The sequence below is a fragment of the Cavia porcellus genome, unplaced genomic scaffold (assembly GCF_034190915.1).
Source record: "Cavia porcellus strain 051 isolate PalLab524CR breed Dunkin Hartley unplaced genomic scaffold, mCavPor4.1 scaffold_17, whole genome shotgun sequence".
Lineage (NCBI taxonomy): Eukaryota > Metazoa > Chordata > Mammalia > Rodentia > Caviidae > Cavia > Cavia porcellus.
In genome coordinates, this window is record NW_026947500.1 from 23,820,453 (window position 1) to 23,833,008 (window position 12,556).

At 48.0% G+C, this 12,556-nt stretch overlaps 1 protein-coding gene across 2 annotated transcripts in view; it reads right to left on the reverse strand.

The window, feature by feature from the left end:
• Positions 1-1,082: 1,082 nt before the first annotated feature.
• The window catches only part of Majin (membrane anchored junction protein), a 29,674-nt gene continuing 18,200 nt past the window's right edge, over positions 1,083-12,556 (reverse strand). Inside the window, exons 5-11 of one of the 2 annotated variants that reach the window (XM_013150742.3) lie at positions 11,937-12,062; positions 11,150-11,181; positions 10,758-10,849; positions 7,781-7,844; positions 3,259-3,328; positions 2,226-2,334; positions 1,083-1,445 (exon numbers count right to left, since the gene is read on the reverse strand). In XM_013150742.3, the coding sequence (XP_013006196.1) occupies positions 1,400-1,445; positions 2,226-2,334; positions 3,259-3,328; positions 7,781-7,844; positions 10,758-10,849; positions 11,150-11,181; positions 11,937-12,062 (539 nt within the window). In that variant the 3' untranslated portion in view covers positions 1,083-1,399. The remainder of the gene's footprint in view (positions 1,446-2,225; positions 2,335-3,258; positions 3,329-7,780; positions 7,845-10,757; positions 10,850-11,149; positions 11,182-11,936; positions 12,063-12,556) is intronic. The other variant, XM_063227493.1, reaches the window with a different exon arrangement.

The following is a 12,556-nucleotide window of genomic DNA, read 5'->3' on the forward strand; positions in this document are numbered from 1 at the left end:
GAGATCAGAAGGAAGCCTGGGGTGTTCTGGGCAGCCCCACTCAGGACTTGCTTCATGACCTGCTCCCTGCTCCCTGCTCCCTGTGCCAGCTGGCTCCCTATGGACAGTGAAGTGCACCAATTCCTGCCCTCTCGTTTTCCAGTTCAGAAAATAACCAGAGAGGAAAGCAGCGTCCTAGGCCTTCACCGTGAAGGAGCCCGGCCAGGACTGGCACCAGGCTCTTCAGACTCTGCTGCCCAGCAGACCAAGCTTGGGGTAGCGGCCTTGGGCAGAGAGCAGGGATGGATAGGAATTGTTCCCGATGCTGCTCATCTCAATCTCTGCACCGTAAGGCTTCCCCTCCAGTGCCAGTTCCTCCTGTCAGCTACCTCTTCTTGCCAAAGCAGAGGCAGCCAAGCAATGGGCCTGAGAGGGGCCTCAGCAGTCCAGCCCCCCTGACCTCCCCTCATGACACCTGTTCTGGTACGGGAGAGAAGGCTGGGTAAAAACCTTTGGAAAGTTCGTTACCTCACAGGCCAGCCTGCTCTAATACTGGATATCTCTAACTGGCAAAAGTGACTCCTTTGTTCTGAGCCAAAATGAATTCCCCTAAGTTTCCACGGATTGTTTTGCTTCTCTGAGGTCACACTGGCTTCCAGCAAATCTGACTAACTTGTATTACTCTTTCTTTTTTTTTTTTTTTATTGGTACCGGGGATTGAACTCACGACTACCTGCTTGCCAGGAAGGTGCTTATACCGCTGAGCTAAATCCCCAGCCCAAACTTGTGTTAGTCTCAAGGAATCCGAAGGAGAAATAAGAACCACATTCTCTATGGCGCGGCAACACTGGGGCCTTACCAAACTGGGCTGGGACAGAGATCATTTCTCTGGGGGCAGCAGGGCTTGGGGTGATAAGAGTCTTGTGTAACCTCATTCCCTGTGCCCTGGTGGCAAAGTTAAGGTTAGAGGTCAGGCAGAGACTCAGGCACCCAGTGTGACTCTAAGGGGCCACCAGGTGCCAGGGCAAGATTCACACATTGCGTCTCTGTAGCCTGAGGGGCAAGTTTGTTTTCTCGCAATCTATTTCACTAAATTCAATCAATAATTCCTCATAAATAATTTATTAGAATTAGGATCCTAGACACAAAAGACCTAAACTGACCCTCAGGGTAGTGAAATTCTTAGATTTGAGCATTTTACAAAGTGCCATTCCTTTCCAGTGTTTTAAATGGGGGGGGGGAATCCACTCCATTATACAGGGACAAGGGACAGGATAAACCTAGTCAGGGCTAGTCAGGAGCCATCATCCCGATGATCAAGGGGTCATAGGCAAAGGATGGAGCTGGAGGAGTGCTGGCTTGGGAGGAGTCCCTGGAAGAGAAGTCCCTCTGTCTGTGGCTGTCACCGCAGCTGGGCGGCTCACTGGTGGCTCCTCTTGAAGAAATACCGAAGTGGGAAGAGAGTGCTGTGGGAAGGAGAAGGGGAGGGGGGTAGGCTGAGACCAGAGGTCTGCTCCAGCTGCCTGCTCCCCATTAGTGCCTCATTAGCCAGGCCATTTTGCTCTGGGGAGCCACTGAATGGAAATTCAAGGCTGGAACAATATTTGAGAAGGTACTCAAATTAGATTACTCAGGAGGGAAATAAAGGACAGAAGAATCACAGCTGGGATGACTGAGTTCTGGAGAGACAAAGGGATTTGCTGACTCCTCCGCAGAAAGGACTCTGATGATACCCAGATGCGCAGCTGAGAACAGAAATGAGTTGATAACCAAGTAATTTGAGTAGTCCAGTAAAACAGGACTAGTCTCTGGCTAGTTCTGTAAACTACCAATGCTTACGGAAGCAGGCCTTATCCCGGGCACATCGGGGTGGGGGTGAGATGTGCAAAAGTGAGTGAGAGCCAGATGTGGTGACGTACACCTGTAATCTCAGCACTCCCTTGGCTGAGGCAGGAGGATTGCAAGGCTGAAACCAGCTTGGGCTACACAGTGAGCTCAAAACTAGCCTGGATACACAGTGAGACCTTGTCACAAACCAAAGGATAAGGTACACTATTAAACTCACAGCTAGGGCCCTTGTTCCTAGTCTCATTTGTATCGTCCATATTGGATATAATTGAGAGATCTCTGCAAGTGATCAGCCCCCCCCCCCTTCTCATTTCCTGAAAGACCCAGCAAGGCAAGCTCTGGACTGTGCTCCCATTCGGGCCCTGGGGCTCTGGGATGGGGGGAGGGGCTTGTCTTACCTTAGAAAACCAAAGAAACTGCGTGTCCCTGGCTCCTGTGGTGGAGGCGAGCTGCTTTGCTGCAGTGCTGGAACCATGGCCCCTGGGAGGTTGTGCCCCCGTTTAGAATCTGTAAGGAAAACGCAAAGGCAGGAAAGAGGTGTCTTCTGTGGAGTACTTTTCTGTGCGTAGGAGGTGGCAGAGCAGCCTTTCACCAAGACTCATTTAAAGGGAGGTGAATTGTTTTTCTGACCTTCCCAATTTTATCTCAGCTCAATATGATGCTATATTCTGACCTTAGCATATTTTCAAAGTCAGATTCCTGAGATACTTACACAGCTCAGGTCCCAGCCACCCATCGTGGCCAGGCTGCTTTCACATGGAATGACACCATGGGATTCATGGGCTTATGTTCTACTTCTGAGGTAGCTGCGGTCCACACTGAATCCTATGCTGGGTGAGAGATCAGCCAGCTGGAAGCACAGCACCTCGCTGTGCAGTCTCAGGCTTTCCAGAGGAGCCACACTATTTTTTAAAAATTAAGACAGGGTCTCCCTCTGTAATTCAGGTTGGCCTTAAATTCATCATGTAGCACAGGCTGATCTTGAACTCATAGTGATCCTCCTGCCTCAGTCTCCAGAGTGCTAAGATCATAGGTGTGCACCACCATACCTGGCCAGGAGCCACAGTCTTAACACTAAGCTCCAAGGGAAAAAGTGCTTCCCACAGATGGGTCTCCAACCGCACAGAGAAGGGAAACATACCCCTCCCAACTTTTCTGTTACACTTCCCACCTGACTGGGGGAGCATCCACCACAGGACCAGAAGCAGCGCAGGAGGAAGGGCGTGTGCTGCCCACCTGCCCTCTTTTTGGCAGCCGGGGTGTGGGGTCCACTCTCAGGCTAGAGAGAGTCAGTGGTGCCTCCATGGGAGCAAGGCTCCCACATGTCCAAGGTGCCTGGACTCAGCGCTCTGTGCCATTCTGCTCAGCGGAGCACTGAAAGGGGCAGGATGGTTACTAAAGGAGACTAAATGTGAGTTTCCCAGAACCTACCCTGTGTCTGCACATCAGTGGTGTCAGAGGTTACAGTCTTCCATGTCTCTTGCTGGGTTTTTTTCCTGTTCTGATTTAAAAAGATCAAGAAAAGTCTTAAAGTTACTCTGATCCAGCTTGTATGCTATTTTTGAGGAACTGTTTTCACATCAGCACTCTGGGGCAGGCCCTATATTTCTTTTTATCTTTTTTTGCTTTTGAGACAGGGTCTCGCTATGCAGTTCAGGCTGGCCTTAAGCTCACTTTGTAGCCCGGGCTGGTCTTGAACTTGCAACGATCCTCCTACCTCATCCACTTGAGTGCTGAGATTACAGACTTTTACCACCACACCTGGCTCCTGTATTTCTTTCTTTAGGACTGTTTTTTCATTTCAGCTTCTAACCTGTCTTCTCTAAGGCAAGAGGACATAAGAGCCAAGAACAAGCCAATCTAGACCTCTCTGTCTTTTGTTACTGGGAATTGAACTCAGGACCTTGCACTTGCCAGGTAGGCACTGTGCCACTGAACTATATCCCCGGTCAGTCTAGACTTCTCTCGCCACCCCCTACTACTCAGTGCCTGCTCCTGCTGACAGAATACAGAGGTTGGAGAAACCAGGACCTTCGTGGCATACTGGGAAAAGTATGCTTTGCAGGGTAAACAGCACCCAAGATGGTATAATCAAGCTACCCCACCCATGTCTGCAGTGCTGTGGTTACTGAGGATGATGTTAGCAGAGTGGGTAGCTACTGTCAGGAGGCCTTTCCAGGGGACGTAACATGCAGACGGGCCCTTGAGAGATGAGTGGCACTTGCCACAGTGGGAGATGAAAAGCTGGTCTGTGAGAGCAGGGCATTCTAGACAGGGACATGACAGAAAGGGCACAATGCCACTGAAGAGTAAATATGACCAGCATGGCCAGAGCTGCATCCGGCAGAAATATGACTATGGTGTTAGAAGCCAGCGCGATATAATAGTATTTCTCCATGTGCTACTGTGTGCTAGAGACTCCTCTAAACTTTGAAGAGAACATCCTACAATCTGGCTACAATCTCCTCAACAATTCCAGTACATGCCCTCATGGTCGGAAGCATGGCTTGCTCTGGGACTCTGCCAGCTGCCTGCTGTCTCCACCCAGCAGGGCCTGAGGGCCTGGCTACTGGTGGCACCGATGGTAAGGCCACTGCTGGGGAGAGGCCCATATGGGAGTGGGCCACAGGATGCAGACTGGTGCTGGGCCCTGAGGAAAGCGAGGTTGGGCCCTCATCCCAAGCCGAAGCCTCAGGTTATGATGGCACGTCTTTCCGAAGTGAGCTTTTTGAGAACTTGTCAGGAGCCAGCCCCTAAGTCCTATTCCTAAAAAGGTGAGAAAGAATTCTGGGGAGAAAAGAGACCATTCTTAGCTTTTCTAAACAGAGTGGAGATTAGTTTTAGAGAGCCCAGCTCTGGTTTCTGGCTTATGAGGATGGTTTTTAGCCATTTTGTTTTGTTTTGGTAGTACCAGGGGTCAAACTCAAGACCTCTCGCTTGCCAGGCAGACGCTTATGCCACTGTGCTGTATTTTAGGCCCAAGGGCATAGTTCTTACAATTTGAATTAAACCATGCTTTTGGGTTTAAATCCTGATACATAGCATGATTCTAATGACTAGTGAAGTGGCATCTATTAGGATTGGTAGAGGGACCAAGAGCAAATGCCCAAGGGCAGAGGTGATTGGAGGACTCTACTTCAGTGTAGCTTCTGTGCTTTCCTGAAAAAAAATTTTTTTGTACTAGGGGCTGAATCAGGAGTAAAACCCAGAGGCATTCTACCACCGAGCTATGTCCCAGCTGCTTTCATTCTTGAGATGAGGTCTCCCTGTGTTGCCCAGGGTGGGTTCGAACTTGCAATTCTCAGCCTCCCAGGTAGCTGGGTTTACTAGATGTGCACCATTATGCCCAGCTCCTGGACTCCAAGGCGAGGTCTCCTCAGGCAAATCTCTAGAGAGGCAGGTGGCACATGGCTTAATCCCAGCACTTGGGAGGGGAGGTGGGAGGACCACTGTGAGTTCAAGGCCAGACTGGGCTACACAGCAAGACCCTGTCTCAAAACAAAACAAAACAAAACAAAACAAAACAAAGCAAAACAAAACAAAACAAAGCAAAAGTTTCAAGAGAAGAAAAAGCCTTAATGAAGACCTTGGGTATCACTGAGGACATCAAGCAGAGCCTTACATCCTGAAAACCCCTGTATGTGCTGGGCCACACCTGTGTAGATGTAGAGTCCAAGCAAAAGAGATTCTACCAACTGTGTACAGTCAGCCTGTGTCACCCCTGGACCAGCAGGCTGCCCTTCACTCCAACTGCTCCCTCTCGTTTCATCCTACTAAAGTCTGGGTCTCTAGGTCTAAGACCTAAAGAACACAGGGAAAAGGTCTTCTCTTCCTTCTTATTTTCTCCAGAGCACAGAGGCCATGAGCTCAACACTGTGCTCTCTTATGCTTTCCCCACGCACAAGCAGATGTGTATAGTCTACGCCAGCCACAATCTGACACCCTTCCTTCTGCCAAAGCCAGGGAAGTATTGAGCACTGGACCATAGGAGCAAATTCAGTTTTTCAGCTCAAGGGACTTACACCGAGGAGCCACTGTGATCACCTTATTTTAGGGAAAGATCCTCTCCCTGGGAACAGAGTCTACAACACAGGCTGATTCTGGGCTTGGAGTCAAGATCAGTAATTACTTGGTTTTGTGTGTGTGTTTTTCTAAATCCAGAATCAGGTTGAAAAGGTAATTATGTTGAATGAGAAGCTGTGGGCACTGTTTTTGAGGGAGATGATGTGTCAAACTAAGAATAGGAAGGTAGGAAGGGTAGAAAGGGAGGAAATGTTCCTCTAACGGCAATTATCTCGGTGTACAAAGCATCTTTGTTCTCCAGAGCATCATGTACTCTTGTACTTTCTTATTGCTTCTTCTTACCTTTCTAAACTGCAGGAGGCATAGAAGGGCGCAACTCTGCCTAAAATCAGCCTCTGGGCTGCATGGCCATGGCCAGCAGAGGCCCCGTCTTCTACCCCTGCCCCTAGGGCACAGGTCTAGATCCCTGAGGGTGCCCACTCCTCCCAGAGAGAAGAAGCAAACATGTGTTCATGTGTGCCCTAGAGCTCAACATAATGCCTGGCAAACAGGAGGCAGAAGAATGGTTTAGATATGAAAATTACTCCATTCCTCTCCTTAAAATATTTTAGGAAACTTCTGTATTTTTTTTTTTCTTCAGTACTAGGGATTGAACTCAAGGCCCTCACACTGAGCTACATACAACCTCATCTCTAAGTTTTCATTTTGAGACAGGGTCTTGTTGAGCTGCTGAGTAGCCCAGGCTGGGCTTGAACTTGCAGTCCTTGGGGATCACAGGCATGTGCCACCAGGTCTAGTGCAATCCTGAAAGTGGCCTCACAGCACTTTATCATTCAGGATGCACTGTCATGTCCAGCCATGTTTCTCAGTCCCGGGCCCCAGGCTGCTCGGCCTGAGCACCTTCAGCTCCTCTGAGCTCCTCTCACAGCCTCCAACGTTCCCTCTGCATCCTGTGCTTTCTGAAGCCACTCACAGTGCATTTATTGGTAACTGTCTGCCTGGCCTAATGCTGCTGGTGGTTTTAGGGTACAGCATGATGCCCCTGAGGTAGACATTTAGTGGACATGGGCTGAATGAATGCAATCGATCATGCTATGTGTCCTGAGAGCGGGAAGGTGAGTTGTTAGCATCTGGGTACCCAGGGGCAGAGCTACTTCGGAGGCATAAACAAGTGAGAAAAAACGTAGGATCTGTAAGGAATTGATAAATAGCTAACAGTTACATAAAGGGAGGAAACCAGGAAGGGCACTGCTTTAGGAGGTGCCATGGAAAATAAGCTTGGAAACAGAGAATTAGTTGATACGTGAAGCTGGGCATGGTCTACACTCAGGAGACTGAGGTAGGAAGGTCACTTCCAGTTCAAAGCCAGCTGGGCCTACAGAACAAGATCATGCCTATATGAAAACATAAAATGATACATGAATATCAAAATAACAGACTCCAGTAATTAAACAAACTCAAATAATAAAGGACCAACTCATCATTGCTCTAGAAGTTTTTTCTCACTGATTTCTAGTGCTGGCACGTGCCTTGCTCATGCTAAATTTAGCTGTTCCTAGACTTTAGACCCCAGCGTGGATAAAGTCAAAGTTTTCTAAAGAGGGACTTCTATACTGCATGTTACTGCTATTCCGTAGGACTTTTTTTTTTTAAACTTCAATTGTAGAGTACAAGAAGCAGCCTTTTAAGCTGAGAAGACCTTTTGACCAGAGGATTCATCCATGTGTGTACTATGCAGCCATTTCTGGGACAAGTTGCAGCAGGGGTGGAACAGTATAATGCTGCTCTGCAGACAGCGAAACCTGAGATGGTGCTTGGTCCTTCCAGTCTGCGGTAAGGGCCAGGACGCGCAGGTAACAGGTAAGGGCCAGGACGAGTAACAAGAATCATAACCTGCAGCACAGCCTCAGGGCCTCGGCCCAGTGCTTACTCTCGTGGTTTCCATAGGTGGCTTCTTGCTTCGAGCTCTTCGACTGGGAGACCCCATCTTGGCCCTGGGGTGAGGGAAGAAACCCATGGACATTACTGGCAGTGACAATGTTCTGATATCCCGACACACGGAGCCTCAATGAATATTTCAGCAGACTGGCTATTTTTATACTACTCTTGGCCAGCAGAAAAAAACTGTGTGGCCAAATTTTCTTTATTTCACAATAGAATCCTAATTTCAGACAGTTCAGCATATGGGATTTGAGAAGTGGAAAATATGACTGACAGTCGGTTATCAGATTCTGAAACACCTGATTATGCAACAAAGCCCAGAAAGGGGAGATGAGAGTTCGTCTCTGTGGAAGATTCAGTTGAATGAAACAGACCAAACACTTCCAGCCACCACACACTGCACCAGTGCAGAAGAGAGCTCCCCAACTCCCCTGACATACGCCTCTAGAAGGAGCCGCCTCACTGCCCCAGCATCAAGGGGCCTACAGGGTCCCAGGAAACTAGGAGCTGTCTTCTGTGACCCTGGGATGAAAGTACCTTGGGCTGGGTAGCAGGACTCACCTACAACGATCCCAGCAGGCCTCTCTGTGGTATTAAAATCATTTTGCTCCTGATGGTGCCTGCTCATAACCCCAGCACTTGGGAGGCTGAGGCAGGAGGATCACCATGAGTTCAAGACCATCTGAGCTACATAGTGAATTCAAGCCCAGCCTGGACTACATAGTGCAACCCTGTCTTGTGTGTGTGTGTGTGTGTGTGTGTGTGTGTGTGTGTGTGTGTGTGTGTCTTTTTCCTTTTTATCGGTACCGGGGATCAAACTCACGACTGCCTGCTTGCAAGGCAGGCGCTTATGCCGCTGAGCTAAATCCCCAGCCCCGTGCAACCCTGTCTTAAAAAAAGAAAAAAAGGAAAAAAGAAAAAAAGGGCTGGGGATTTAGCTCAGTGGCATAAGCTCTTACTTTGCAAGTGCATGGTCATGAGTTCAATCTCTGGTACCGATTAAAAAAAAAAAGAAAGAAAGAAAAAGCCAGGTGTGGTGGGTCACACCTGTAATCCCAGTATTTGGAAAACTGAGGCAGGAGGATCCTCACAAATTCAAAACCAGCCTAGGTTACTAAGTGAGCTCAAGGCCAACCTGAACTGCATAGCAAGACCCTGTCTAAAAACAAAACAAAACAAAAAATCCAAGAAGAGTCTAAGTAGCTTCTACAACACCAACCTCAACACGCTGGATATATGCTCAACATTCCTCCAACAGTTGAAGCATTCAACATTTTCTCTCATAATTGATGTATTCCATATTGTAATACTAATTTTAAAATTTGTAATAATCAGTGTATTCAATAGGGTTTGGTGGCTCAGGAGTAAATTCCCAGGATTTGGCAGGCTGAGGCAGGAAGATTGTCTTGAGTTCAAGGCCAGCCTTACCTACCTGGTGAGACCCTGTCTCAAAAAGACAAAATATCCTAGCACTCGGGAGGCTGAGACAGGAGGATCATTGTGAATTTGAGATCAGCCTGGGTTACAAAATGATTTGAAGGCCAGCCTGAGCTGCATAGTGAGACCCAGTCAGAGAGAGAGAGAGAGAGAGAGAGAGAGAGAGAGAGAGAAACATTGTGTTCGTCATTCCCCCCAATAAGCAGTGTGTACAGCATTCCTCTTACTAGCTGGGCATGGTGGTACACACCTGTAATCCCAGCACTTGGGAGACTAAACCAGGAAGATTGTCTCCACTTTGAGGCCAACCTGGGCTATATAGTGAGTTCAAGGCCAGCCTGAACTGCACAGTGAGACCCTGTCTCAAAAAGACAAAAAAAAAAAAAATTCCTACTAAGTCAATGCACTTGATAGTCCCAATAATTGGCACTTCACCTAATAACGGATATACACAGTCTTGCAAGTATTTGTATTTCCTCTGGACTGCTTTTAGGGTTCCAAAAGCTTATTGCTCACTGGCTAAAATAGAATGTTTTATTTGCTCTTATCCTTTCAAGGTTTTCCTTCTGTTTTTCTGTTTTGCTTTGCTTTGCTTTTGACTTTTTGAGGCAGGGTCTCGCTATACAGTTCAGACTGGTCTTGCATTTGCTTTGTAGCCCAGGATGGTCTTTAACTCACAGTGATTCTCCTGTCACAGCCTCCTGAGTGCTAGGATTACAGGCGTGAGCCATCACGTTAAGCCTTGGAGACTATGTTTTGTATCTCCTATAATATGATCATAGTAAGGATACATTGACTATGGTTTTTTGCGGAGGTAGGGAGAGGTACCAGGGATTGAACTCACAATCTCGAGCATGCCAGGCAGGCGCTTATACCACTGAGCTAAATCTCCAGCTCCCCACATACACATAATGTGAGTTTATCATCTTTTTTTTTTTGTCCTTTTGAGATAGGATCTCGATATGCAGTTCAGGCTGGCCTTGAGCTCACTTTGTAGCCCAGGCTGGTCTTGAATTCCCAATGATCCTGCCTCAGCCTCCCAAGTACTGGGATTACAGGTGTGCACCACCATGCCTGGCTTCATTGACTATGTTGAATTCAGTTCTACACATCTGAGTATACTTCTTCTCAGTCTTCACATTATTATTATTTTGTTTTGAGACAGGCTCTTGCCATGTAGTCTGGCTTCAAACTCACTATGTAGCCCAGCCTGGCCTTGAACTTGCGCTGATTCTCCTGCCTCAGCCTCGGGAATGCTGGGATCACAGGCATGCACCACCATGCCTGGCTCAGCTTTTACCTTGATGAAAAGAACAATCCCAATTCCACTTCTCAGAGAACAGGACTATGCTTAACCTGCATCCCAAACCCAGTTTGCCTCTTTTCCCTAGCCCATTTCCCAGAACAGGCAGATACTACTGATAAAGCCCAGAAAGAGGAAGTGACTTGTTCAAGTGCAGAGGAATCCAGCCTAACAGGTGGCAAAGTGTGACTAGGAGGGAGACTCAGCCTTGCCCTCCGCCACTGACCTGGGCAGTGCTGTCCCCCTGGGGGAGCCGTGCTCCTCCACAAGTTTCCGCTTCTTCCCTGCATCTCCTGCTGCTTTCTTCTCTGCTACAGCCTGCAGGAGGAACAGACTTTGTGATCCCCCTTGTGCAGAGCACTCAGTGCAGGGAGAGAAGGCCCATCTCTAGCCCACCAAGCCCCTTCAGCATCAGCTTGGCGGCAACAGAAGTTCCGTTAGAGTCATGGTTTCTGACATGGAACCAAGGGAAAAACATGGGCTCGGGTTTGTGATTCTGCTGGGATCTGGGCAGAGCTGAGGGGCGAAGTCAGAGAAGGACCCAAGGGCAGAGAGCACCCTGGGGACAGCAGGAGGTAACAAAGGCGATTTTCATTTTGTTCAGAAATGCAAACTTACCGACCCAAGAGGACTGTCGTTTATTGGTTTGCCTGCAAGAGGAAATTGAAGTGTTAGAGTGGATCAAGATTCTGTTTTCGCTGAACTTCTGAGTACTCTATTTCCCAGAACTGGCTCCAGGCGCCCTGCCCCGATGTGCCTTTCTCCCTTCTGTCTGGTACCACTTTCCCTAGACACAGTGTCTTTAAACTCCCATTTCCTCCAGTTTCACAACTGTCACCTACAAGCTGAAACATGTCTGAGTCACACCATGCTTTAACAATATGCCACTAAAAAGGGGATGTGACAGCTGGGCATGGTGGCACAGGCCTGTCATCCCAGCACTTGGGAGGCTGAGGCAGGAGAATCCTTATGAGTTCAAACCCAACCTGGGCTACAATATGAGCTCAAGACCAGCTTGAACTGTGCAGTGAGACCCTGTCTTACAAAGACAAAAACAAACAAACACACAAAAACTAAAATGAAGGAGAGTATTTTGAGGGAGATTAACGGCAATATATCTTTTACTATATTTTAAAATTTAAATCTTGAATGTATTATTTGGTCATCCTGTGTTTCGAAAAGCAGGCAGAGAAAGATGACACACGCTGCAATTTATCTGAAGTCAAGCAGCTACTAAGTGGCAGAGCCTTGGGGATTTGGAGCAGGCTGGGGCCATGTGCTCCTGACCTCCACCACATGTGTGGCTGGCTGAAGCCCGATTCATCTGGAAGTCTACTTTACTCCACTCCCCGGGTACCACTAACCCTTTCTGCCCTTCGCTGGCCTCACTTCCATCACGACTTACCAGGTGGCAAGTTTTCATGAAACCATTTCATCTCCACATACAGAGTGAAAACGAATGGGTAAGGGATCAAGACGACTTCCTCATGTTTGAATTTCAAGTGAGAAACTCTCTCCCACTTGCTTTTATCTGGGGATGGAGCTAAGGGCTGAGGAAGGACACCAACATGCCTCCCTGAGAACTGTTTTAGGCATGAGACTCCACTTCTTCCCCTGACCTACTCTCCAAACTATCATTCTTTTCATGGGCACAGAATTCAACTAGACCAGAACTTCAGGTCTGTTAGGTAAGGCCTCTACCACTGAGCTACCTCCTTAGCCCTTATTTTATTTATTTATTTATTTATTTATGTCTTTTTCATTGGTACCGGGGATCGAACTCACGACCACCTGCTTGCAAGGCAGGTGCTTACGCCGCTGAGCTAAATCCCCAGCCCCATTTTGTTTGTTTTTGTGACAGGGTCTCATTCTGTTATTCAGCCTGGTTTTAAACTCACTGTGTAGCCCAGAGTAGTCTTGAACTCACAGTGATCCTCCTGCTTCAGCCTCCCAAGTGCTGTGATTAGAGATATGTGCCACCATGCTTAGACCTTATTTTATTTATTTTTGAGAAAAGGTCTCACT